The following is a 25073-nucleotide window of genomic DNA, read 5'->3' as shown; positions in this document are numbered from 1 at the left end:
TACATCAATGGCATTCTGTTTATATCTTTAGGGGAGAATAGATCATTGCAATACAGTGTAATAAAACAGAATGGCAAGCAAGGAGAAGGCAGGACTTCAATGCTGACTTTACGCTTTATGACAATTTCATTTCAAAGATTCCATGACCATAACTCACAAAGAGAAAAGGAAAGAGTTTTAAAGCCATGAAGCCTCTAGGGTGACTAAAGGCCAGTTCTAGGCTGTTCCAATGAACAGCTCTCAGCTGGAACCTAAATAGGTGCTCCCCCTGCAACTTCAGCCAGCTTCCTTCTTCTTTCTGCAGACCTGGCCACAGAAGAGACAGGAAATGCCAATTGACAGAGCAGAGGTAGAGGGAGGAATGACTGCACATCACATTCTGTTTAGGATTTGCTTGTGGGCAAAGAGGAACCCTTACTGAAGCTCATCTTCCTGATGTTGCCCAAAATGCAAAGAAAACTGTGGAAAGAAATGGTGTCTGAGCCATTTGCAGGCATGCTTCACAACACCTTTTTATATAAAACATAGAAGGGAATAGCCAGAGAGTGAGTGCATTGCGGGGCTGGATGATGCACAATTCTTCTCTGTAGATCCAGAGGAGTTAGCCATGTTAGTCTGTAGTTGCAAAATAGTAAAGAGTCCAGTAGCATCTTTAAGACTAACCAACTTTATTGAGGCATAAGCTTTTGAGAACCACATGCCTAAGTGGGTGTCATCAACATATTGATGGCACCCAATACCAATGCCTCAGACAACCTAAATCAAAAGTCTTTTAATCAATCAATGGATTCTGGTTTTCGAAAAGGCACGCTCACAACTTGCAAGTTGCTGCTCACAAATTGGATTTCTGGCTCACAACACTGCACCGCTTAGAGGGAACATTGCTAGCTACTTGCCTGTTTCATAATAACTTTTTCAAGGAATGTTATTCATAACCTATAGTATAAAGAACACACTGCTAATATCATGCCTTAATGTAATCCGATTTAAACAAACAGTAAAAAAAAAATCACTCACAAAAGGCAGTCTCCGCTTCTTCTCACTACCTCCCTTTACTTGGTCAATGAGCGTGTGAATTCTAATGTAAATTGATCTCTTTAAAAGGGAATCTACATCCTTCCTCCGACTACATGCGATTCTCTTAAAGCTAGATGCCCCATTCTCCCTTCTGTATTTGTAGTCCTAACCAATCGTCTACAGATAACAAGAATAATCTATCATAAGATTCAAACCTTGTGGTGTCATGGTATTCATACATCCAAAAAGATTCTCTTTTGAGAAGTTTCTTATGTTGATCCCTGGACCTATCTGTCTTGACAACCTGTAGTACTGAATATCTGAATTGTGTGGCATCAGTATGGCACTCCAAAAAATGCTGAGTGAGAGGTCTTTCCACTATTTTATTTTTAGTCCTTGAAATACATTCTTGGATCTGGACCTTCACTGCTCTTTGAGTGCTGCCCACATACAGTAAAGCATAAGTACACTCAATAATATACACTATGCCCATGGAGTTACATTTGGAAAATTGGTTTAATTGTGTGTCCTGTACTAGTGATTGTAAACTCTGGACCTGTGGTGGCTACATCACAGATATTACACCTACCATAACGAAAATGCCCCTTTGGAGACATTGCTTCCTCATTTGTAGAATGAAACACAGAATGCACTAGTATGTCTTTAAAATTGCGGGTACATCAGAACCCGATAGCTGGTAACTCCGCACACCCAGGTATATGCCTTACTAAATGCCAATGTCTTCTAATGATTCTGCTTATGCCACTAGCCAACTGTATGTAATCTAATGCCTACTTCAGGGTGCTCTCCCTCCTCTGATCCTTTTGATGGAAGAGGTCTGATCTATTTACTCTGGCTGCCCTGGTAACTACTCTTGAAATAACCTTTTCAGGGTACCCCCGTTCACAAAAATCTTTACCAGTTTGGTGTAGTGGTTAAGAGCACGGGACTCTAATCTGGAGAGCCGGGTTTGATTCCCCACTCCTCCACAAAGCCAGCTGGGTGACCTTGGGCGAGTCACAGTTCTCTTGAGCTCTCTTAGCCCCACCCACCTCACAGGGTGATTGTTGTGGGGTAATAATAATAACACTTTGTAAACCGCTCTGAGTGGGCATTAAGTTGTCCTGAAGGGCGGTATATAAATCAAATATTATTATTATTATTACTGAGCTGGTCTCTCTCCCTAGCATAATCTAGTGCACTGGTAGAATTTTGACATAATCTCAAATATTGCCCGTATGGTAAATTATGACTTAAATGGTGGAGGTGATAGGACTGAAAATGTAAGTCAGAATTTCTAGCCGTCCCTTTCTTAAAGGGCTGGATGCCAATTCAAAGACATCCTGAAGGTAACTGTATTAAGAAAGTTGACAAATTTAGAGTTGTAATGCCAGGTAAATCTGATATTTGGATCTAGTGTATTCATCCAATTGACAAATAGCTCCACCATTTCCTCCCACCTGCAGGCCTGGCGGGAGGGTACATGGGGGGTGCCTCTGGCCAGCAGCCAGACCCCTCATCCCCAAGAGGGGAGGCACCCCACTGTCAGGACCACCGCATGGGGCCAAAGTCAACTGGGGAGGGTTGTTCCATTTGTGCTGATTGGGAGTTTCCTTGGGTCGTTGAATTTGGGAATGTATAACTCCAAGATCCATACTGCAATCTTGACCAAACTTGGGTGGTGGATGGAGAAGAGCCTGCTGCACATTCCCTGTGAATATGGGCTCTCTAAGTGCTAAGGGGGCCGCTCTGGCACCAATGAACACCAAACACATTTGGTAACGGGACATGTTCGGTTCTGGTCGGCTGTTCGTGTTTGTTGTCTGGAACGAACTCTGAACAAACTGTTCGGGTTTTTTTCCCCGTTCGTACCAATGTCTAGTCTATAATAATAAATACAACATAGCCATTTATTAAGCTTGTGAATTCCAAACTTAAGATAAAATTATTATCTAAATCACTTTTGACCAATTTCCTAGGATTCTACAGGACTAAAAGATCACATCTCAATTTATGCAGGTACAAAACTTCAGCTTAAAAAGTGTAATAAAGAAACAGATGTATATAGAACAGCATTTTTTTGTTGTGCTGCTACTCTTAAGAGAAAACCTATAATGACTTAGACATGCCTCAGTTTCTCACTCAGTTGTGCCAAATTGGTCCTGTAAGATTCTCTCAGTTTTGTCCCAATCCAAGCCTATATCCCCTCTACCTTGGACCAGCTTTTTCCCCACGCTCCTGGCACCACACCAGTGTTCTTGAAATCAAAAGTTGGCAGCGAAGCAGAAGTCATGACATAGTATGTCAGAGGACCACATCATTAAAGCTGCGATTGAACTATAAACTGTACACAGTCAATCTGCATGTTAGATCAAAATACATCTGAGAGACCTTTAAATTATCAGCTGTCACAGCTCTTTGATTACTTTCTACCTTCACTGATAAGTGTTAATCAGTTCAAGGCCACTGCTTCAATTATCTAATACAGCTTTGTCCTGGTCGTAGCAGAGATTTAGGTCTGGAAGTGTAGAAATTCTGTCCAGAAATGGTTAATTAATAGCTTACATAGGTTATTTCAGTTCAGTGAATGGCCACTCTTACTGAATATAAAAAGTGGCACTTTCACATCTTCTGAATCATTCTCGGACTTTGGTGTAAACTTGTAAATTTACAATAGTTGCTTAAAATGCCTGCAGCGTCTGCACTGCTTTTGATATGGAAAATAGTGGTAATTCTGTGCTGTAATTTGTTGTTTGTTCTAGGAATAAGGCGGAGGTAAGGAGGATTCTTTTTTATTCGTATTTTGATGAACTTTTCCCCTATGATATTGAATATGTATCAATTTCTAAAAATTGGTGTGGTTAATAAAAATAGCCTCTGGTAAAAATAGTGCCTATTAATAACTATAATTACTAGCTTTCTAGGTGAGCATGCATTAAAAATTAGTAGAGATAGACACTTTTAATCCTTCTCACAAATTTCAAGAGAGAAAATGCACACAAGAAAATTTTTTTGTATGTGATCAATTAAATTATACGACTCTAGGATTTTCAAAAGTGGTGAGCATTGCAGTTCAGTTGAAATCAGCCGGTGACATGGTCTGTAAAATGTATTTAGGAATATTCTAACATATAAATTAACATTTTGTCATGTTTGCATCGTATTTTCCTAATTAGATCTGTAATTTATATAAGATAATCATTATAGTACTTAGTTTTTAAAATTTGATTTACTAATAATTAAAATTAATAAAAAGGTTTTAATTCTACAGAGTGAAAGAAAGAAGTGAATGTATATATTTGATATTTCTTCTGTATGCCTTTATCTTGTTACTGTTTTAGTTTCTTGCTAAAAAATAAAAATGTCTATATGTACCATCTGTTAAGTGATAAGGGAATGCACCACTACACAGTGATTTGTTCCTAATGTTCAAACAAAGGAGTGTATGCATTGGTATTGTAATTCAGTATATCCATTAAGCATGTATTTGCTGTTCTGTGCTCATAGCAGTACAGGAAAACTTCATTCATTTCGGGAATGAAGACCAAAGTCTGGAAGCTATCGATAATGCTCACTTTGTCTATCCCTAATGGGTTCAAATAAGTCAATATAATCTGGAAATGTACAAGCCAGTCAATAAATAATTTGATCTCTACTCATTTACTCCACTAGCATGCCATAGTATCATCTTTCTTCCTGATATCTGATTTCCTGCCTATTTTGCATGGGTCCACTATGCTTTCAAAGGGTACTTGGTTTATAATTATTTTATTTTGGGATTCATAGAACAATGTTTTCGGATATACTTCTATATATTTATATGCAATACCGAGCACTGCATGGTATAATATTATTAAGACATTCCATAAATGATAATAATAATAATAATAATAATAATAATAATAATATCCAATAATAATATTATTATTAAGACATTCCATAAATGATATTTCTTAATATGGATTTTAAGGGTTGCAGCTGGCAAACTAAAATTTATATGGACCACTATAAAGGTGAGCCCTGAAGCAGCTATACTAATGGGCAATTAATTGCATTTAACAATTGGTAGCTCTCTGGATGGATCTGCATGTCTATGTTCACATTAAAAAATGCAACTAGTCAGTTCAATGAGATTTGCAATGACCCCCCACAGCCCCACAGTTCTATGTTCACTGTATTTTATGCTTTTTAAATGTGATTTTATTGTGATATATGACATGTGATGTTATCTGCTCGGAGGGCCGACTAAAAAATTTAATAATAAATAAATAAGCAAACAAAGTCACACCCTTCTCAACCCAGTGACTACAATGGCTTTAGACGGGTGTAACTCTGCTTAGGATGGCACTGTTGGAGGAACTGTGGTTGAGTTATACATGAATATATGCACATCAGCCTTAGCAGCATATGTTTTTTTTTTTTATAAAAATTTTTATTGGAATTAGAAATATTTGGTCATTTATAACAATCAAAATACTCTAATATTCCAGTTCTAACCCCCTCCCTTCCCCCCCCCCGTTTGTTGACTTCCAACAGTTTTCCAACCCTTTGTCTATTCTTCCCCTACTCATTTCAACTTATTTTGTCAATTAAACATATACTTTCACACTCTTCTAAGCTAATCTATTATAACACAGTGCTAAGTCAATTTCCCTTCACTTATCAACTAACTAATATATTCCTGGCATATTATTCAATAGTAATAATACTGGTAATATTCTCAATATCCTGTACTCTAACTTATTCATTCTAATGTCATCAATATGGGACAAACAATTTATCCCTCCCTATACATAACTTGAGTACTCATAAGTGGCCTTAGCAGCATATGTGAAAGGGTGCTTTCACATATTGATTTCCTTTGGCATATTGAGGCAGTAATGCATCTGTGGATTACTCAAGCAGGTAGGCACGGTTTCTAAAAAGAAAAAAAGCATATATCAGCATTACCAACCGACATAATGTTCAAATGAGCAAACAAAATGGAACTGTCAAAAGTTAAACCAAACAGATGTTCTATTAATTTTACCAGACAGCAAACTCTTGGCAAATTGTCAAGGTTCACCCAGATATGGCTTCTTTTACTCAAGAAGGAAAACATCTGCCACAACACTCACCTGCTGCCCAATTCTCTTCTGCAGTATTAATTTGATAATAAAATGTATCTTGGAAAATATTTTGCCATAAAATTCTATCTATGTTAAAAATGACAAGTCATAACCAAGAGTGAATGAGGCAGTTGTGATATGTTTAAAATGGAAGATAAATTTCATTGAATTTGATTTAATGTATCTGGTGAATTCTCATTACTGAGGCTATAACAAGCTTCTGTATTGTGCACAAGTCATTATTTGCTAGTTATCTATTGCCTCCTTAGTGGATTTATTACTCAGATGAGGGCAATTCCTTCTAGCAACAATGGAAACTGTGTGTTGTAAATAGAAGCTGGCTCAACAGACCTGAAGGTCAAATCTGAATTTACAGTCCTAATCTGCGCTGTCTCTCTATTGCCGTTTGCAGACGCCTGAATGAGCCACCCTTGGAGAATGGGATGCTGCCATATCTTGGCTGTGCTTTGCAGTTTGGCTCCAATCCTCTCAAATTCCTCAGAGCAAGGCAAAGGAAATATGGCCCCATTTTCACTTGCAGACTGGCAGGAAAATACGTTCACTTCCTCACAGATCCCTTTTCCTACCACTCTGTGATGCAACAAGGAAAACATCTAGACTGGAAAAAGTTCCACTTCACAACTTCTGCAAAGGTAGCACGTTCAGAAAATGAGATTGTTTTCAAAAATAATAAAACTTACCATAAGTATTTTAAAAAGAAAATGGAAATCCTAAAAGTACTAGCAAATAACTAGATAAATCTGGCATTGTAGCCAATGTCATAAAGCTCATAAAGCAGCACCTGGTACTATAGACATAAGGACTATTAGTTTCAATAGATTCAAGCTTAATTTACCCATAATGTCTACAGCTCCATAAGTCAATTTGCCTTCAAAAACGTAAATTTTCTTTTTCACAGAAATAGATCCAGAAAGCAATTTGCCACAGGCCAGTTTGACTAGGGATCCTGATGGTATTTTGCAATCTTCTAGGCATGGAGCAGGGGGTCACTGGGGGTGTAGGAGGAAGGTAGTTGTGAATTTCCTGCATTGTGCAGGGGGTTGGACTAGATGACCCTGGAGGTCATCTAATCCAACCCTATGATTCTATGATTTTGCTTACAGATGCAGACTAATCAGGATAAGTTCTTTTAAGAATAGTCAATCACAGACAACTAGAACATTTACTGTATAATGTTGTAGTTCTCTTGAACTATAATGTTCACATAGCTTCTAAAGGTATCTTACAACAGATTTTTCAGAAACAGTTGTGATGGATTCCCAGTATGTTCCAGGTTGTCGTTTACATGTCCATGTCTTACCTATTTTCTTCTATGAGATTGATTGCTACTCTGAAAACTGGTATCTTCTACATATCGACATGGGATATCTGGCTCCATACATATAATCCTGGGAGTTTCAGTTCATATTAGAACCAGGGCACAGGGCAAGGCTTAGTGCCATCAAGTTTAGACAATCAGTTTAAATTCTAACATAACCTTTTCTAATCAAACACATGATAGATCTTGTAAAATGGAAGAAAAGCTTTAGGATGACTTTCATATTCAGTACTTAATGTCATTCCCATCTACTCTGGAAAAATTAGCCCATTCGCTATTCCAGCAGGAGACAATGAACAGCTTTCTTCAACTTAAATGGAAGTCAGTTAAGGCCATAAGCAGCCATATTTTATTTATCATTATCTATCAGTAGACTGTCTTTAATAATTTCTCGGCCTTGTGTTCTTCGTCTATATCTCTGTTATAAATTATGGATAAAATCATTTGCCTGTGTTTTTTCCTTGTACATTCATCCAAGTTATGGGTTGGCCTCCTCTCCTGTACGGGGCTCCTACTTCTTCTCTCTTTCTCCAAAATCCTCCTAGTGTAATGGGGCTTCTGGCCAGGGTGCATTGGTGTGATGAGAAAGGGATGAAGAGGGTGGAGGATCCTAATCATAGGTTATAATCAGTTTTTATTTGATAAATTTGATGACAGGCTTTTGGACATGGAAGTATTGACCCAAAGGATGGGAACACCACTGAAAATATGCATCAGACCTTCACAAAAACCCTGCAGGGTAAAGCTTTGAACTTTCTCAATGAAGCCATGATGGAAAACCTTTCCTATGTCATGCTGGAATCTACTGCATCAAAAATGAACTCTGGTGACTGGGTAACAGACAAGCTTTATGAATTCTGTTGCCGTGTGATGTTTGAATCTGGGTTTTTGACACTTTTTGGTACAGAGATTAACACAAACTATGATAAGATCCATTCTAACCAAGAAGACCAAAAAACACTTATTCTAAACTGTCTGGAGAATTTTAAAGAATTTGATCAAATTTTTCCAGCACTTGTGGCAGGCTTACCTATCTGCATATTTAAAGGTGCCCATAGTGCACGCGAGAAGCTGGCTGAATCTCTGCTTCATGAGAATCTTCAGAAAAGAGAGAACATTTCTGAACTCATTTCTCTCCGCATGTTTTTGAATGACACACTCTCCACTTTTGATGATAAGGAGAAAGCAAAGACCCACCTAGCAGTCCTATGGGCTTCACAAGCAAACACAATTCCTGCTACTTTTTGGAGTTCTTTCTACCTTATTAAGTAAGTAGCCACAAAAGCCATGCTACAGGAAACAGGATATCTCTATACATGTGCTGTTTCTTATGGCAGTTACCTAAATTCTACCCTTGGTTGATTGCACACCATGTGGTAGCTTACCACGGTGTGCATGTTAATATTTAGTCAAATGCCTGCATCTGCATTAATGACTTTCAGAAATGGTGTTCAGTCATCTCAATGAAAGTTGACTGCTCCTTTTGGAGCAACTCCTTTGCATACACTAGGGTTCAGATCACTTTAAAAATGTGTTAGTTTACTCTATAACATTATGACTTTAGTTCTACTGATCAGTTTATTAAATTGATGCTAAAGTATGGATACCCAAAGGCTTGGACCCCAGAACTTGATTCGTAAGGCATCTGAACTAGGATTGTATTGCCTGCGTATTCCACTTATTCCTATAAGAAGTGCACGAAGTCTGGGCAAGCCAAGCTGGTTGTAGAGTAGGGTACTTGCTGAGCAGCTGTGATGGGCAGGGTACATTTCATCCTGAGGTGGAATGGAGGGTTGTAGCTTGATCATCAGGAAGTTTTGAATGCCGTCCTATTTTTTGCAAAGGCTCCATACTACCACCTGATAATCAGACTACTGTTACTATATAACACCCAGCAGAGGATGTACCTCTGAACTGTGAATGACAGTGATAACTACATAGTTGTCCTTTCTGGTGCCCACAGGTAAGCATTAGGTCACAGCCACTGTTTGCATTGTGACCAGTATGTCTGTTTCAGGAACCCAGAAGCAATGAAAGCAGCTATGGAAGAGGTACAACGGGTGTTGGAAAATCCTACTGAAAAGATGGGCTTGAATAGGAAGTGTGTTTCCTTGAATCGAAAACAGCTGGATGATATGCCTGTATTAGGTATGCTTGTTTATTACTTCCAAGTACTACTCTACTAATAATCAATGAATGATCTGCTGGTATTTAGGAACCATTAAAAATTAGGAAACATCAGTTGTATAATATTCTTATTCAAGATCACATTATAGCAAATGTGTTATACTAGTCTATTTATAGCTATAATAGCATTTGATGGGAAAGAATAAAATCCAAGGAATATTTTCATCCTTGTTGTCAATCATCTTCAAATATATACTGTCTAGGTTAAAGTCTCTCTCTCTCTCTCTCTCTCTCTCTCTCTTTTACACAGACAGTATTATTAAGGAAGCAATAAGACTCTCTAGTGCATCCATGACAGTCAGAGTTGCTAAGGAAGATTTCTGTTTGCAGTTAAGCACTGGCTCCTATAATGTCCGCAAAGATGACATCATAGCGCTTTATCCTCAGCTATTACACTTTGATCCAGAAATTTATTCTGATCCCTTGGTGAGTAATTATGACTTCAGATGTAGCTACACACAGTAAAAGAAAATTGTATCCTTTTTTTAGCAGTAAAACATTTGCTGTCAATACTGTTATTCTTCTATAACTCACAAATTCTATGCTTCTGCTAGACAAACTGCAGTCTGATGAGAGATTTCTCATGGTGCATTGGGATGCAATGAAAAAGAAATATGTGGCAAAGCACGCTGTAACTTTATTCAAAATTAGATTAAATAGTGTAAAAGCATTTTAATTAAAGTAAAGAGAATATGGTACCTAAGGGCAAATTCACATGGCCAGCTTAAAGCACTTTCTAGTCCGTTTCCTGCTATACAAGCGAGAAAAAACAGAAAAGCCATTTTAAATGCATTTGTACATGTATGAAACTTAGAAAATGTAATTGGGTTTTTGAATCAATTGGTAGCCATGCAGGAAGGCTTACTTATAACTGCATTTCAACCTTACCACACTTTACAATACAGTGAAATTTCAGTCTTTGTTTTGCTTATTGGAGTCTAATGCTTCATGATCTGTCAGGGCACATGGACCCCAGCAGTGGACCCCCATGGCTGTTTCTGCTCATGAAAATGATGCAGGAGAGAAAGGCTGAAGGCCCTCCTCTTATGCACCATGCTCTGGAGCAGAATGGGGCCCTGCTGAACTTTTTAAGGTAAGTCCTCCCCATCATTTGTCTCATGACTGTGGGTCATTCGTCTCATGTAGCTAGGGCTTCAAATACTTCCTTATAGCAACAGAGCACCTATGGAGCTTTAAAAAAATCAGAAGGTGAAACTTTTCAAAAGTCCCAGTGGAAATTATTATTTAATGTATTAACTAAGGAGATTCCCTGCTGAGGATGAGCAGGGACCCTCATCCAGTGATCCATTGCCTAAGTTTTCCCTAAACTCCAATTTCAAAAGAAAAGGATACAAAAATATCTCCTTCCATTCTAGAATCCCTCTGGAGAATATCCAAATGCAGCGAGAACAAAAGGATAGAATACAGTGGTCTCTGTGCTCATTAGGCTGAATCCTACTATCTCATTCCATCAGCACTTGTGTGCTCCTCAAGTGCATGGTGCCTTATGCTGATACAAGATGCCCTCTGTTGATGCAAGAACACCTTGCAAGGATCTTTTGGCCAGCAGAACACACTGGTGCTGACAAAATGAAATGGCAGGATCCAATTCAGTAACTGATAGACAGCAAAAACCTTCTAAGATCCCTTTTCCTGCCCAATATCAGAGGCCAGAAAATCAATGGAACTTCCACTGAGGTCAATTGAAAGAGGTTGTTCATGTGTTCTAGTAGTAATAGAACAGGAGAGGTCTTTCAGTTTAGTTGCAAAAAAATCTTTCCTAGAAACAGTTGGAAAGATTTTAGCAGTGGTTTGGATCCTGTACACTACAAAGGCAGTTATGTTCACGGAACAGAAATTTCCAACTGCCCTCTTTCCCATAAAACCTAGCTTGCTTCCTGAAATTCTGTCTGTGGATCAAATCTCCACATCTGCTAAAGAATGTGAACATTATTTTGCTATTGTACCCAACTCCAACCTGCTCAGGCCCAGTATGGTCACGTATATATAAAAAAACAGATGCAGAGCAATATTTTTGTTATTCTAGAATTGACGATTTTAGTCAAAGTAGAGGAGTCACTATGGTTGCAAAACTAAGTACACTCTCCTGGGAACTGAGTACAACAGGACCTACTTGTGAAGACACCTGCTTCGGATTGTTCCCTTTGAGCTCAATGTTTAGAACTCCTCAACATTTTTTCACTTTAAATGCCATTGACATGTGCAGGTACAATTTGGATAGAGACCATGGCATGGAAGAGAGACAGGCTTAATCCTTTCCCTTCCCTCTGTTTTTTTTTGCTTTTGACCCAAAATGGTTCTGCCAATCTGCTGTTTGTTTTGTTGGGACAAACAGATTGGTGCTCCCAGCATCTTATCTCATTTGGTGCTTGTATCTGTTTTAATAGTATGTGTTTTAATAGTTTTGAAAGTTTGACTTGCTTGATGTCTATTGAAATAGAGCGGTACAGAATAATTTTTAGAAAATCTGGAAATCAGAAGTTGTAGAAGTTTTCCATATACAAAAATTTATATTCAAGTATTTAGGAAAAGGGTTGAATATTCAAGTTTCATGTACAAACATGAAATCATCTAATGCTGACCTTAAACAACATTGTATTTATAACTGCATTGTTTTGGACTTTGTTACAGACATTCAAGTATGACCGCTATCTTAATGAGAATGGAGAAGAAAATACCATTTTTTATCGCAATGGTCGGAAGTTAAAATATTACTACATGCCGTTTGGAACGGGGCTTGCCAAATGCCCTGGAAGAATATTTGCAGTTCATGAAATTAAACAATTTTTGACTTTGTTACTTTCCTACTTTGAGGTGGAGCTTGCTGACAAAAATGTGAAGTGTCCTTCATTAGACCAATCACGTGCTGGACTTGGAATTTTACAGCCAACAACCGATGTTGATTTCAAGTACAGATTAAAACCTCTTTGAATATGTGGAACAACATATCCACTCAGATAGTTATGTAATGCACTAAGAATAATGAGAGTTTGAAGCAACTATTAACGTCACTTAAAATAGTTTGTGAAGGAAAGGCTCTCCTTTAGAAATCTAATTGAGGACCACATTTTTACAAGCTCTCAGACGATAAGAGTTATAGTTCAATATATTAAATATTCTAGTGCTACATCTACAGTAGTGCTCTTGAGCCCTGATGTGGTTAAAGTGGAGGGAAGTGTTTATATATACATGCCTCATATACTGGAGAGGTTTGTGAGCGTATAGCTTGCAGCAGATCTCTGGAGAGAGGATTACTTCATCTCTGTCTGGTAGAAAACCTTCCCATCCTGTGGCCCTTTATGTCCTTACAGACAAACATGAAACCAGAGGTTAAGACTGAGGGCTGTTGTTTGTACAAAGCTCACGTTGGCTGATCACAGCAATAGTACGGAATGTCTATATGCAGTACCCTAGACATGGGTGCTGCTGGCTGAAGGCTTCTCTGTGCTGGCTTTCTGTATAGTTCAAAGGGTCAACCTTTCAAAACAGAAATTTTTCCCAGTTGGAGTTTTTAAATTGTATTGTCTTAATGTTGATAACTTTAAAAAATATTTATATGTGTGTGTGTGTGTGTAAGCAAATGTATTAAATAAAAAATCTTTACCTCTTTGTAAATATCATCTCATAAATAGATTGTCAATGAATAAATGACCCTTAAAGGAAATGTTCATCCCTCAATCTAATGTGAATTTTATAATAGTCAATTCTCAGTCACAGTTCCCACTCAGTCCCACTTTGTGATGTCAAAAAGGCGTTGTTAATGTGCACCTTAAAAGATTTTTACACACAAACATTTAAAGGTAGCCTAAAGCCCCAAGAGTTTCAAATGCATTGAGGAATTCTTCAACACAAACGGATTACTACAGACTTGCATGAATTGTCTGTAGGAGAATTGTCCAAAGTACAGAGGGCGGATATGTTTAGAAACAAACATGCACGTATGCGTGCACACACATAGATATAGATTCCAAGGCATCAATAAAACTTCACAAAGCCACAGATAAAAAAAGTGGTTGTATGGATACAGTAGCTGCAACTTAAATTCAAGCTTTACTGTGCTTGAATAATATTGAGGGCTGCTACCTGACTGAAATAATTCAGTTGATTAATCATAGGAGTTTTAATTTCTTACTAAGTAAATCAGCATAAATTTGCATATAAATAAACAATGTTGACAAAAATTTGACACTTTATTTTTAGACTCTGAGTTGCATCAGATGCCAACTAAAAGGATGCATTTCCTCTTCCATGACACAGCTAGAAAAATGTCTCTTCTGAAATGGTACCTGCAATTTTTGGTTTCTGTAAAACAGCTTTTTAAAAAATGTGAAGAAGTTAGTTTTTTCTGTCTTTCCTGGAATGCTCAAGCAGTAGAGGGGTTGGAAATATCCTTCTTCGTCACAGAAATCTTGTGTGTCCCTTTTTACTAGAAAAAGATGATTCTCAAGCAGACAAGAATGCCCCTGCTTCTCTTTCTCCCTCTGGGATGGGATACAATATAGCTTGCCCTGGCCTCTATCTTTACTAAGCCATGATTGTATAATTAAGTGGAAGATAGACCATGGCTAGCCTCTGCTTTTACCCATCCATGCACTCCAGCTGCAAAGGAGATAGTCTGCTTAGTAGGGAAGAAAGCATGGTTCCTGGCACCTCCGGTAACACTGCTCTGCCTGTCTAACACTGGTACAAGCAAAGCATTGCCTTTGGCTTCCTAGCAGATAGGGATATCCTTGGAGAGACAACTTGCAGAGACAAGTCAGAACCTGTGATTATAGGAACAGATCATCCTCCCAAAGCTTGAGACAATCCCATTGCGGAATGCAGAAACCTTGTACACAGAGACCCATTATTCTCATTGGTAAGCAGATACACTAAACTGTTCTGGCAGGACAACATCTCTGTCATGTACTTTTCTACTAAGTCACTCTATTTCTCACTGCATCTGAAGTCATCCAATACATGGGATAATGAAACCAGACTGCAAGACATAACAGCTATAATATTAAAGAATGGGTGAGGTTTGTATCAGCTTTTGATTAGCGAAGTTCCAGTTGTGTGTGTGTGTGTGTGTTATGTGTCTGCTGGAAATGTGGGGAGGGCAGAATAAAAATCGAAAATAAACAAACAAACAAACAAACAAATAAATAAATAAAACTTGCTTCTGACCTAAGGTGACCCTATGAATGAAATACTTCCAAAATGTCCTATCATTAACAGAGTTATTCAGATCTTGTAAATTGGAGGACATGGTTTCTTTTATTGAGTCAAGCCATCTTGTTTTGGGGCTTCCTCTGGAAGTTCCAATTGTACATCCTTAATTAGGCTGAGCAAGGGTACAAAGTGTGCCTGGAGCTGATGAAAACTGGAAATGAGAAGGGAGTGTGATGGTTTCCTGACAATGGTAATAAGACTGATCTATTTTCTGTGGAAAGTTATTCTCTGTAAGAAGCTGAGCAGTCATAATACACTGCTATAGCAAAAAACTGTGTTAAGAAAACCTTTTGGCTTTTTATTTAGGGTACAAATTGCCTCACTTTTAATATCATTAGACAATAGTAACCTCAAACTGCCTAGCTCCTCATCCAGTGTCTGGCTGTCTTTCACTGAAGTCAATAAAACTACGCCCATTTACATCATTTAGCTCTTCTGCTCTTCTTATTTACATAACCTGTAATAACTTCAGCTTACAAGGTTCTTTTGCCCAAAACAGCCAAGAACAGATAAAGGATGTTCAGAGTGGTTCAGCAAAAGGTAATTCATCCAATTAATTCCAGTGGCTAAAAGACTCAAACTTCCAGAATATTAGCAGAGTTACATTGTTTGCAGTGAAACGCAGGGTGTAGGAGACTGAGTGGCTGGGTGTGCGTGGGAGAGAAAAAACAAACTCAGATCTTAAGGTTTAGAAAAAAATGAGAGTTCTTTACTGTATGAACTCCATAAGAAAGAGGAGAGAGAGATTTCTATCTAGCTATTTCTATTTCTGTCTAGCTATCGATCTAGCCGTCGATCTAGCTATCTAGTCTAAGGATGTGAGTGGATGGCAAGATGAGTGTTGCATCCATGATACAAGATGGTTAGAAAGATGGAGAGTGTGACAGAGATGAAAATGAGGTGTCATGAGGAGGAAATCCTGAGAATAGCAATCTACACTTCAAAGGATAATGTCAGGGCAGTAAAGAGCAAAGAGTAAACAGGTCCCTGGCCACTCTATCTTTCTAACTTTCTGGTTTGTCCCCCTCTGAAATCTGAGAAAGAGACAGCATTAGTCTATTACCATCTGTTTATTGGTTTGCAGTACATAGATATGCTTCTTCCTGTCATTGGATCACCTTCCTTCCGAATCCAGTAATTGTTCAGGTGTGTGCAATTCTGTGCATATTTACGGTTTGACCTACTTTCAGATTTATGTTCTGGTTGCCATTGTAAATCACTTCTGCCACCTCACTCAAACCTGAGGCTTTTCCAGGTGTTGCCTGATTCAAATAATGGCTAACTTAATGCTTCCAAGAAGTATTCAAGCAGGGCACAAATGTTTCCACAACATTTTTGACCCAGTAACAAGTATTTGAATGTATGCTACCTCAGTCATGGAAGCTGTTTTCAGCTAACATGAATATGTGTTTTCCAGAAGCCCCTACTGGAAAGAGAAAGATGAACAATGTGGATACTTATGTATCTTATGTTCTTACGGTGATAGACACAGGAGTGTTTCATTTATTCTCAGATAACTTCCTTGATAGGAGTTGAACAGTTGTGAACAATTAAGAAAAAAAGGGTGATGCAAAAGGTGTAACAGTTTACCCAGTCCCAGATTTGTTTAGAACTGAACATAAGAAGAGCCCTGTATGACCAGGCCAACAGTCCTTTTAGTCCAGATGGAGTGGCTAACCAGATGCTTCAGGAAACCCAACAAGCAGATCATAAATACACTAACAATCCTCTGATATTGCCTGCTTCAATACAACTGGTAGTCAAGGAGACAGTGACTCTAAATATGGAGGTTCTGTTTCCCAATTCTGTAGCCAGCAGGTGGCTCAGGGCTCTGTGGTGCTAGAAAATGGAGGTGGAAAATAGCCAAACTACAAGCTGCAAAAAGTTGGGGCAAAGTACCATGAAATGGTGTTAGGACAGCTCTAGTTCTCCTTTCCAGCTAAATGCAGATTGGATGACTGAAGTGAAGGACTGGATAAATAAACTGAAATTTAATACATACAAGATGGGGTTGAGGGTAATGCTGACAAAGAGATAGAAATACAACATGCTCGACATGTCAGGTTTCCAGTCAGGTGGGATGTAGATGGAGAGACAGCAAAGGTTGCAAGAGATACTTTTATCCTACTGGTTCACCAGTTGCTGCCATTCATAGGGGACAATGAAATGGCTACTGTTGGCTGGTTATAAGGAACAAAGCCCTCCCTGTGATTGACCTAAGGACTCCCCTATAATGCCTGCTTCTATTTTCTGAGTTTTCTCATTGTCGACACTGTGACCATTAAACCAGCATGTTGTAATGGTTAGAGTGTTGGAATACGATCTGGGAGACCCAAGTTCAAATCTTGGTTCTCCCATGGGAGCTTGCTGGGTGACTTGGCCAGTCACACATGTTTAGCCCAACTACCTCATAGGGTTGTTGTGAGGATAGACTGGAGGAGAGTTATGTAAGCCACCTTGCATGCTCATCATGGAGAAAGGTGGGGTATAAATAAAAAGTAAATAAAATAAAATAAAGTGTGCTTTTGACTTAATTAGTTGCTATACTGTTGCTGATCCTGTGAAGTTACATTGTATTATACTTGCTCTGCTATAGTATTTTTCTTTGTAGTTCAGAAGGTTTTTTTTAAAAAAAATGTGTTTGTTTCTAGTGATTCAATATATTTTAGCTAATTCTATGTCATTCTCTTTGGGGATTCACTAGGATTGAAAATGGGATACAAATATAATGGTGGTAGGGTACATGGACAGGGAGTCTGGAACCCTACTGTGGCCCACTTCTGATAGCAGAGCTTGGCTAACAAAGGGAAGTTAGGGAATACAAACCAGGAGTTGAGATTAGTACCCCATCCACTTGCTGTTTAAATTAGACTCCTTCCTCTGGTTTCCTATATAATAGCAGCAGATCTAGTGGAAAACATACACATCTTCCAGTATCATGTGTAGTTTGAGCCCCAGACTATAGCAATCACCTTACAGAAATGCATGTCTTTTACAATATGCCAGATAAGGCAAATGATTATTTGATGATAATACCCACCCTTGAACATATAGCCTTGAACAGTGCTAGTCAAGGTCTTTCAATACTACAGCTATCTTTAATCACCAGTATAGTAAACTGTACCATCAATTACCCTTGAACTTTTGAACATCTGAAATGCTTTCCATTAAATAATTCCCAGAAATGTTATAGTGCAAAGCATGTTATATTAACACAGAGAAAAATACAAGCAACACCTTACAGATAAAAGATGTTGATTATTGACACCTATTTAGTACATAAGGTGCACATTCATAATAGTGGTATTGACAGAGGCTGAGGCTTCAGGAGTTTAATGCTTACATTGAGAATGTTTACTTTTTATCAATAAATTCATTTTAAAGATGTAATTATATAATTGCAAAAAATGATTCTGAGGCTGGAATCAAATAAGCGTACATAGATGGAATAGTACCTACATATTTTATACCACCAACTCAGTGGCTCATGGCAAAGCATCACTATGAGATGCATCACACAAACAAATATTATTGAGTATATAAAATATTGTATACCGAATGGGTGAGGATTATGTTTCCAATTTTACTTCCAGAAGTTCCTGTTTTAGGGATGTGATTGTGTTAGTATTTTCAGAAAGTCAGTATTAGCAATATTAGCAATTGAAATAGGCCATCCTGACCTGGATAGTGCAGTCTACCTCCATGGAAGACCAGGGTCACTATGCAAAGGCAGGTAATGGTAACCATATCTATTCGTTTCCTCTCTTGAAAATCCCAGGGGTTGCTATAAATTGTCTATAACTTAACGGTACGTTCCACCTCGATCAGCTGTGTCATTTGGCAAAATGAGGCAGTTGTCTATTCACATATCAGTCAGGGCCGGATCTAGGGTTGCCGGCACCCGGGGCAACCCTAGTCTGGCCTTGTGCGCATGCACAGCACGCACGCGCTCCCAGCGCGGCATGATGATGTCATTTTGGTGGTGTCATCACACGGGGCGCCGGAGGCAGCATGCGGGGCTGGGAACCTGCCCACGCCACTCGCTTCTCCGCAGGCGAATGGTGCGGGCGGCCTTGCAGCCCCCCGCGCTGCCTTTCGCCGCGGGGCAGGCAAAAGGCAGCGTGGGGGGCTGCAAGGCCACCCGCGCCATTCGCCTGCATGCTCCGGCAGCTGGCAGCTGCTCCCCCTGCCCCCCCTTGATTCGGCCCTGATATCAGTTATTCTGTCATCGTGTCTGATGAAGGAGCTTATACTCTTGAAAATTTTTCTTTGTAAGTTGTTACTGGAATCTAATTTTGTTCTGCTACTAAAGAATTACACAGCTACCCACCTGAAACTGTCATAGCAGGACATCCATTTGATTTTCTGTCTCAAGCCCAATTTTTTTATTGACTTCCAAAGAGTCAGAATTGTCATACATGAATATGCCATTGATAGACATCTACTCTGAAGTAACTTATACCTGGATTTAACAAACAGAATTACTAGCTGATGATGCATTGTAGCAATGTGATATAAATAAGGCATCTTGCAGCTATTCAGAGCACCACTAAAAGCTCATGATGACCCAAGGATATTGAATTAACATAATTGAAATTCCCATTGAAGTTACTAGGAATCTCACAGGCATTCAAATAAAAACAGTGAAGAAATAATTACTGTAATCTTCTAAAAGTAACATAATTAGGCCTTAATACAAGAGGGTGCATACTTTGTACCAAAGAAAGCACTTCCAGAAATAAATCCATAAACATAGGCATGAGCCCGTAATGTTGAAATGTTGGACTTTGTGTCCAAATGGAACAAAAGATCCAGTTGCAGCAGCCACTCTGTTCATCAGTATGACTTATCTCACAATGGTGGTGTTATCTCTTAAATAAGCTCCATCGGCTAAAGGTTGAAAATGTTTCCATGTTGGATGGTGCGTTTTTATTTATTGTGGCTACAATCTACAAACTAATTAAAACAATCATTCTCCCATAACAGTTTATGGGACCAATATTAGTTACAATTCAGATTTCTGATTTAAATACTTTGAGAAATGGAGAGTGACATGTTCAGTCCAAAGAAACTAATGGACCACATAAGAAAAGCCCTGCTGAAGCCGACCAACCAGCCCAACATCCTGTTTCATACAGAAGCCAAGGGCTAACAAACAGTGCTTAGGCCTAGACTTTCCTATGATGTTACTTCCATGTCCTGGTATTCAGATGTCTGCTGCCTCTGACTACAGAGGTTCCATTTAGTCACTGCAGCTAATCACCACAGTGTTACATGAATCTACCTAATTCCCCCCCCCCCCCTTTAAACCTATCTGTGCTTGTGATCATTGCTACATCCTCTGGCAGTGAATTCTATAATTTCATTACTCATTGAGTAAAGAAGTACTTTGTTGCTGCATCTATTGCTCACCAACTTCATTTGGTTATAGGAGAGGGAAAGAAGTTCAATTCACTTTCTCCTTATCAAATATAATTTTATAAACTTCTGTTATATCCACCCTCTATTATATCTAAATGAAAAATATCAGGAAAGGTGTTTCAATCCCTTGATTAGCTTGGCCGCCCTCTTCCATACTTTCCCCATCTCTATAATATCTTTAGGGGAGGGAAGGCAGCATGGTAATAACAACATTTGATTTATATACTGCCCTTCAGGACAACTTAACACCCACACAGAGCAGTTTACAAAGTATATTATTATTATACCCACAGCAATCACCCTGTGAGGTGGGTGGGGCTGAGAGAGCTCCTAGAAACTGTGACTGGCCCAAGGTCACCCAGCTGGCTTCAAGTGGAGGAGTGAGGAATCAAATCCGGCTATCCAGATTAGAGTCCCACCATTCTTAACCGCTATACCAAACTGGTATAGCCTGATCTTGTCAAATCTTGGAAGCTAAGCAGGAACTTAATATATTGTCGAAGGCTTTCACGGCCGGAGAACGATGGTTGTTGTGGATTTTTTGGGCTGTATAGCCGTGGTCTTGGCTTTGTAGTTCCTGACGTTTCGCCGGCAGCTGTGGCTGGCAACTTCAGAGGTGTAGCACCAAAAGACAGAGATCACTCAGCGTCACAGTGTGGAAAAGAAGTTGGCAGGTCATTTATATCTACTCAGGAGGGGTGGGGTTGAGCTGAGTCATCCTGTAAGAGTTTCCCAGGGTGTGGAATGCTAATGGAGGGAGGCTTCACTGTATCCTGAGGAGGTTATTTTGCATATGGATTGGTGCTTGATGTGCTAATCTTCTCTGCAGGGCTATTGTCGGGTATAGAGTGTTTTGTTAGCCTGCTGTTTTTCAGGACTGGAAGCCATGCTCTATTCATTCTTAAAGTCTCTTCTTTCCTGTTGAAATTGTGCTTATGCTTATGAATTTCAATGGCTTCCCTGTGCAGTCTGACAAAGTAGTTGGAAGTGTTGTCCAGTATTTTGGTGTCCTGGAATACGATACTGTGGCCTGTTTGAGTTAGGCTATGTTCAGCCACTGCTGATTTTTCAGGATGGCCAAGTCTGCAGTGTCTTTCATGTTCTTTTATTCTTGTCTGGATGCTACGCTTTGTGGTCCCGATGTAAACTTGTCCACAGCTGCAGGGTATGCGGTCTACTCCTGCAGAGGTGAGGGGGTCTCTACTGTCTTTTGCTGATCGTAGCATCTGTTGTATTTTTCTGGTGGGTCTGAATACCGTTTGTAAGCTGTGCTTTTTCATAAGCTTTCCCATCTGATCAGTGATTCCTTTGATATATGGCAAAAACACTTTTCCTGTGGGAGACTGTTTTTCTTTAGTTGTTTGATCTATCCTTGGTTTACTCGCTCTTCTGATTTCATTTCTGGAGTAGCCATTTGCCTGAAGTGCGTGGTTTAGATGATTAATTTCCTCGTTGAGAAAGTGCGGTTCACATATCCGTCTTGCACGGTCTACTAATGTTTATATTATGCCTCTTTTCTGTCGAGGGTGGTGATTGGAGTTTTTGTGTAAGTACCGATCCGTGTGAGTTGGTTTCCTGTAGACCTTGTGACCTAGATGATAGTTTGCTTTGCGGATGACCAAGGTATCTAGAAATGGAAGTTTACCCTCAGTTTCTTTCTCCATGGTGAATTGTATGTTCAGGTGAATATTGTTGAGGTGGTTTAAAAACTCCATCAATTCTTACTCACCATGGCTCCAAATGATAAAGGTATCATCCACGAACTGAAACCAGACTGTAGGTTTGTGGGGTGCTGATTCTAGAGCTGTTTTTTCAAAATGTTCCATGTAGAAGTTTGCTATAACTGGGCTGAGATGGCTTCCCATGGCCACCCCATTCATCTGTTCATAGAATTCGTTATCCCATTGGAAGTAACTGGTTGTCAGACTATGTCTTTTGGTGCTACACCTCTGAAGATGCCAGCCACAGCTGCCGGCGAAACTTCAGGAACTACAATGCCAAGACCACAGCTATACAGCCCGAAAAATCCACAACAACCATTAAGCAGGAACTGTACTTGGATGGGAAGACCCCAAGGAAGACTCTGCAGAGGAAGGCACTGGCAAACCACATCTGCTTCTCACTTGCTTTGAAAGCCCCTTGGTGGGATTGCCGTAAGTTGATTGCAGCTTGATGGAACATGCACGAGAGCACAGACACGTGCGTGCATACACACAGTATCTTTAGAATTCAGTGACCAAATCTGTATACCCAATTCCATATGAAGCTGCACGATAGATCTATATAAGGGCATTACAATACTGCCTACATTATTTTCAGTGTCTCTCCTAATAATTCTCAGCATGGAGTTTGCCTTTTTCATGATGCTTCACACTGAAACAACATCTTCATTGAGCTATGCACTATAACCCCAAGATCTCTTTCTGTCTTAAGTCTCAGCCAGTTTAGGTCCCATCAGCTTATATTTAAAGTTAGGGATTTTATTGTTCCAATGAGCATCCTTTTATATCAATCTACAGAATTACAGCCAGAATGGTGCTCATGGAAAGGATCTTTGCCCCTTATTGTTTTCTTGGGGAAGGGGGCAGCAAGGAGCCAGTCCTGAACATTGGGAGAGTACCATAGGGTAAGATGTGGACAGCAGCTTTTAACAGCACAGGGAATTGGTAGTAGTAGAAGGTTTATTGTATTCAGCCATAGGCCATTACAAGTCACAAACAACAAACAAAACAGAAACACAAGCTTGAATAAAATTGATGTGACATGGTCAAAAGTATTAGGGAATTGGTGGAAATTGCTGTCTCCCACCCCCATTGTTAGCTCTAATATAGAGCAAGAGTTATAATGCAGACAGGACAATTTTCTCTCCCTATCTGCAGCTCTCTGCACTGTTCCCAAAGATCCCCAAACCCTCAGCAATAACTATGAGGTTTATTGTAGCACCCTTTCCATGAAATCCATCTCATTGAGAGTTCTTAAGATCAAATTCTAAGTCAAATTCTAAAAGTGTGGGTATCAACCTTTTTTAAAAAAAATGCTACTGCTAGTTGTTTGATAAGGAAACAAAGGCAGCAAACTACACCAACAGATACTGAAGATATTTGCTCCAGCACCCCCAAATATGACCCAAGGCAATAAAGACAGACACCAATTATGTGGGTTCAACTAGTTTACTAGCCTTCAACTTTAAACTGCTGATCTCCATCAAACGTTTGTACCATAAGTTGACTATTTTGAGAGCAGGCTGCACTAGGCATTCTCCTTGGGTGCCCACCTGGCAAGTCCACCCTGGCTGGTGGCTTTCACCTGCCTTGTTTATCATAGCCTCCACAGCCTCCTATGCCATTAGGTGCCCAGCTTCATTCGCCTTCCCTGATGGGCCGCAAGGCACCTACGAGGTTCAGGGGATGCTGCTCAGTACCCAGGGCGCTCCTTTGTAGCACCACCCAACTGCCCAGCATGTGATGGGCCTGTCTGGATACACGGCCCATCACCTTGATGCCTCAGGCTGTTTGCTAATTCACCCTACCTATCCTGAGCAACCTGCCAAACTAGTTGTGGCCTAACCAGCTTTTAACCAGGCCTATTTAGACTCCCTGCACCACAAACATCATGGAGCAGGCGAAAAACAGGCCCCCTCTCATACCAATCTGAGGGAAACCGTAAAACTTCCTGCTTGGCCCCAACTGGCAACCAGTTAGTTCCATGATGTATCCAAGGGGGAGAAGGTGGGTTGATCTTCTCGTCAAATGGATGCTGAGGGAAAGGGCAGCCAGCCATATCCCTTGCTGCCCTATCCAGATAAGCTGAGCTACCCACCTCAGCTCCCACTCATCGAGCTTTCAGCTATATTCAAATTACGTGGGCCGGGCCGAACTGGTCCACAACTAAATGCCATGAACCTCACTTTTGTCCTGAAATGCATCAATATAAACAGTCTTCTTTAAGGGGTATAAATCCAGAGGGTTTAGCCGTGTTAGTCTGTAGTTGCAAAATAGTAAAGAGTCCAGTGGCACCTTTAAGACTAACCAACTTTATTGTAGCATAAGCTTTCGAGAACCACAGCTCTCTTCATCAGATGAGGGGTATAGAATTCTCTCTTGGTAAACAGCAGAAGGGGAAACTTGCTCACATCTCAAAATTCTTTTTAAGGTAAGGTCCTCTTCAAAAATCCAGTGACTGACACACCAGAAAGCATGCTATTGAAGAATGTTGTTCAAGATAGTATGAGGTGAACAGAAAATCTGTTTCCATTATGGTTTTTGGTCAAATAATGAATATGGATGTGAATTCTTTTGAGGCAGAATTATTTATCTAACCTCATTCTCAAAACAATTTCAGCATGGTGTGCAGTTTTGCATATTAGTTCATCTACGATTCATATGTAGAGACATCACAAACAATTCTAAACAGAGGTTTAAGAAAGTAGTATATGAACAGTTTATTTGTTGTGCTTTCCTCTTGCTCCACTCACCTGCCTCGCTGTCTTACATATGGAGCTTGATACCACAATAGATGAAGGTAAGGCAGAATAGACATTGCTTAACATTTAACAGTTTAAGGCAGCTCCAATTTGTAGTGATGTCCAAACATGGCAGCACCTCAGCAAATTTTTCATGCCATCTCAAAGCAGCTTTAATATCTTCTACATTCAAGCTTGCAGGTTTAAGAGAACTACTGGACCAAGAACTTTAAATACAGAAAGTCTGAACATATCTCTAAACAGCTGTGACAGCAATGCTCTCAACAGTACTAATAAACCTGCAAAA

General features: G+C 39.5%; 1 protein-coding gene across 1 annotated transcript; it reads left to right on the top strand.

Annotated features, from left to right (window-relative positions):
- Positions 1 to 3703: 3703 nt before the first annotated feature.
- LOC129333954 (cytochrome P450 7A1) lies at positions 3704 to 13239 on the top strand. The gene is made up of 6 exons (XM_054985884.1): positions 3704 to 3792; positions 6538 to 6778; positions 8122 to 8732; positions 9482 to 9612; positions 9902 to 10077; positions 12304 to 13239. The coding sequence occupies exons 1-6, from the start codon at positions 3704 to 3706 to the stop codon at positions 12601 to 12603; spliced, it is 1548 nt and encodes a 515-aa protein (XP_054841859.1). The 3' UTR covers positions 12604 to 13239.
- Positions 13240 to 25073: the final 11834 nt, after the last annotated feature.

The sequence above is a fragment of the Eublepharis macularius genome, chromosome 7 (genome assembly GCF_028583425.1).
Source record: "Eublepharis macularius isolate TG4126 chromosome 7, MPM_Emac_v1.0, whole genome shotgun sequence".
NCBI lineage: Eukaryota > Metazoa > Chordata > Lepidosauria > Squamata > Eublepharidae > Eublepharis > Eublepharis macularius.
The sequence above is the reverse complement of the archived record's forward strand: the minus strand, read 5'-3'. Positions and strand labels throughout refer to the sequence as shown.

Bases quoted from the DNA above. Each gene is read 5' to 3' on its own strand.
- LOC129333954 (XM_054985884.1), top strand. From the start codon at position 3,704: ATGCCTGCAGCGTCTGCACTGCTTTTGATATGGAAAATAGTGGTAATT. The intron at 6,779-8,121 runs GTAGCACGTTCA...ATTTGATGACAG, and splicing joins ACTTCACAACTTCTGCAAAG to GCTTTTGGACATGGAAGTAT. The intron at 10,078-12,303 runs GTGAGTAATTAT...ACTTTGTTACAG, and splicing joins AAATTTATTCTGATCCCTTG to ACATTCAAGTATGACCGCTA.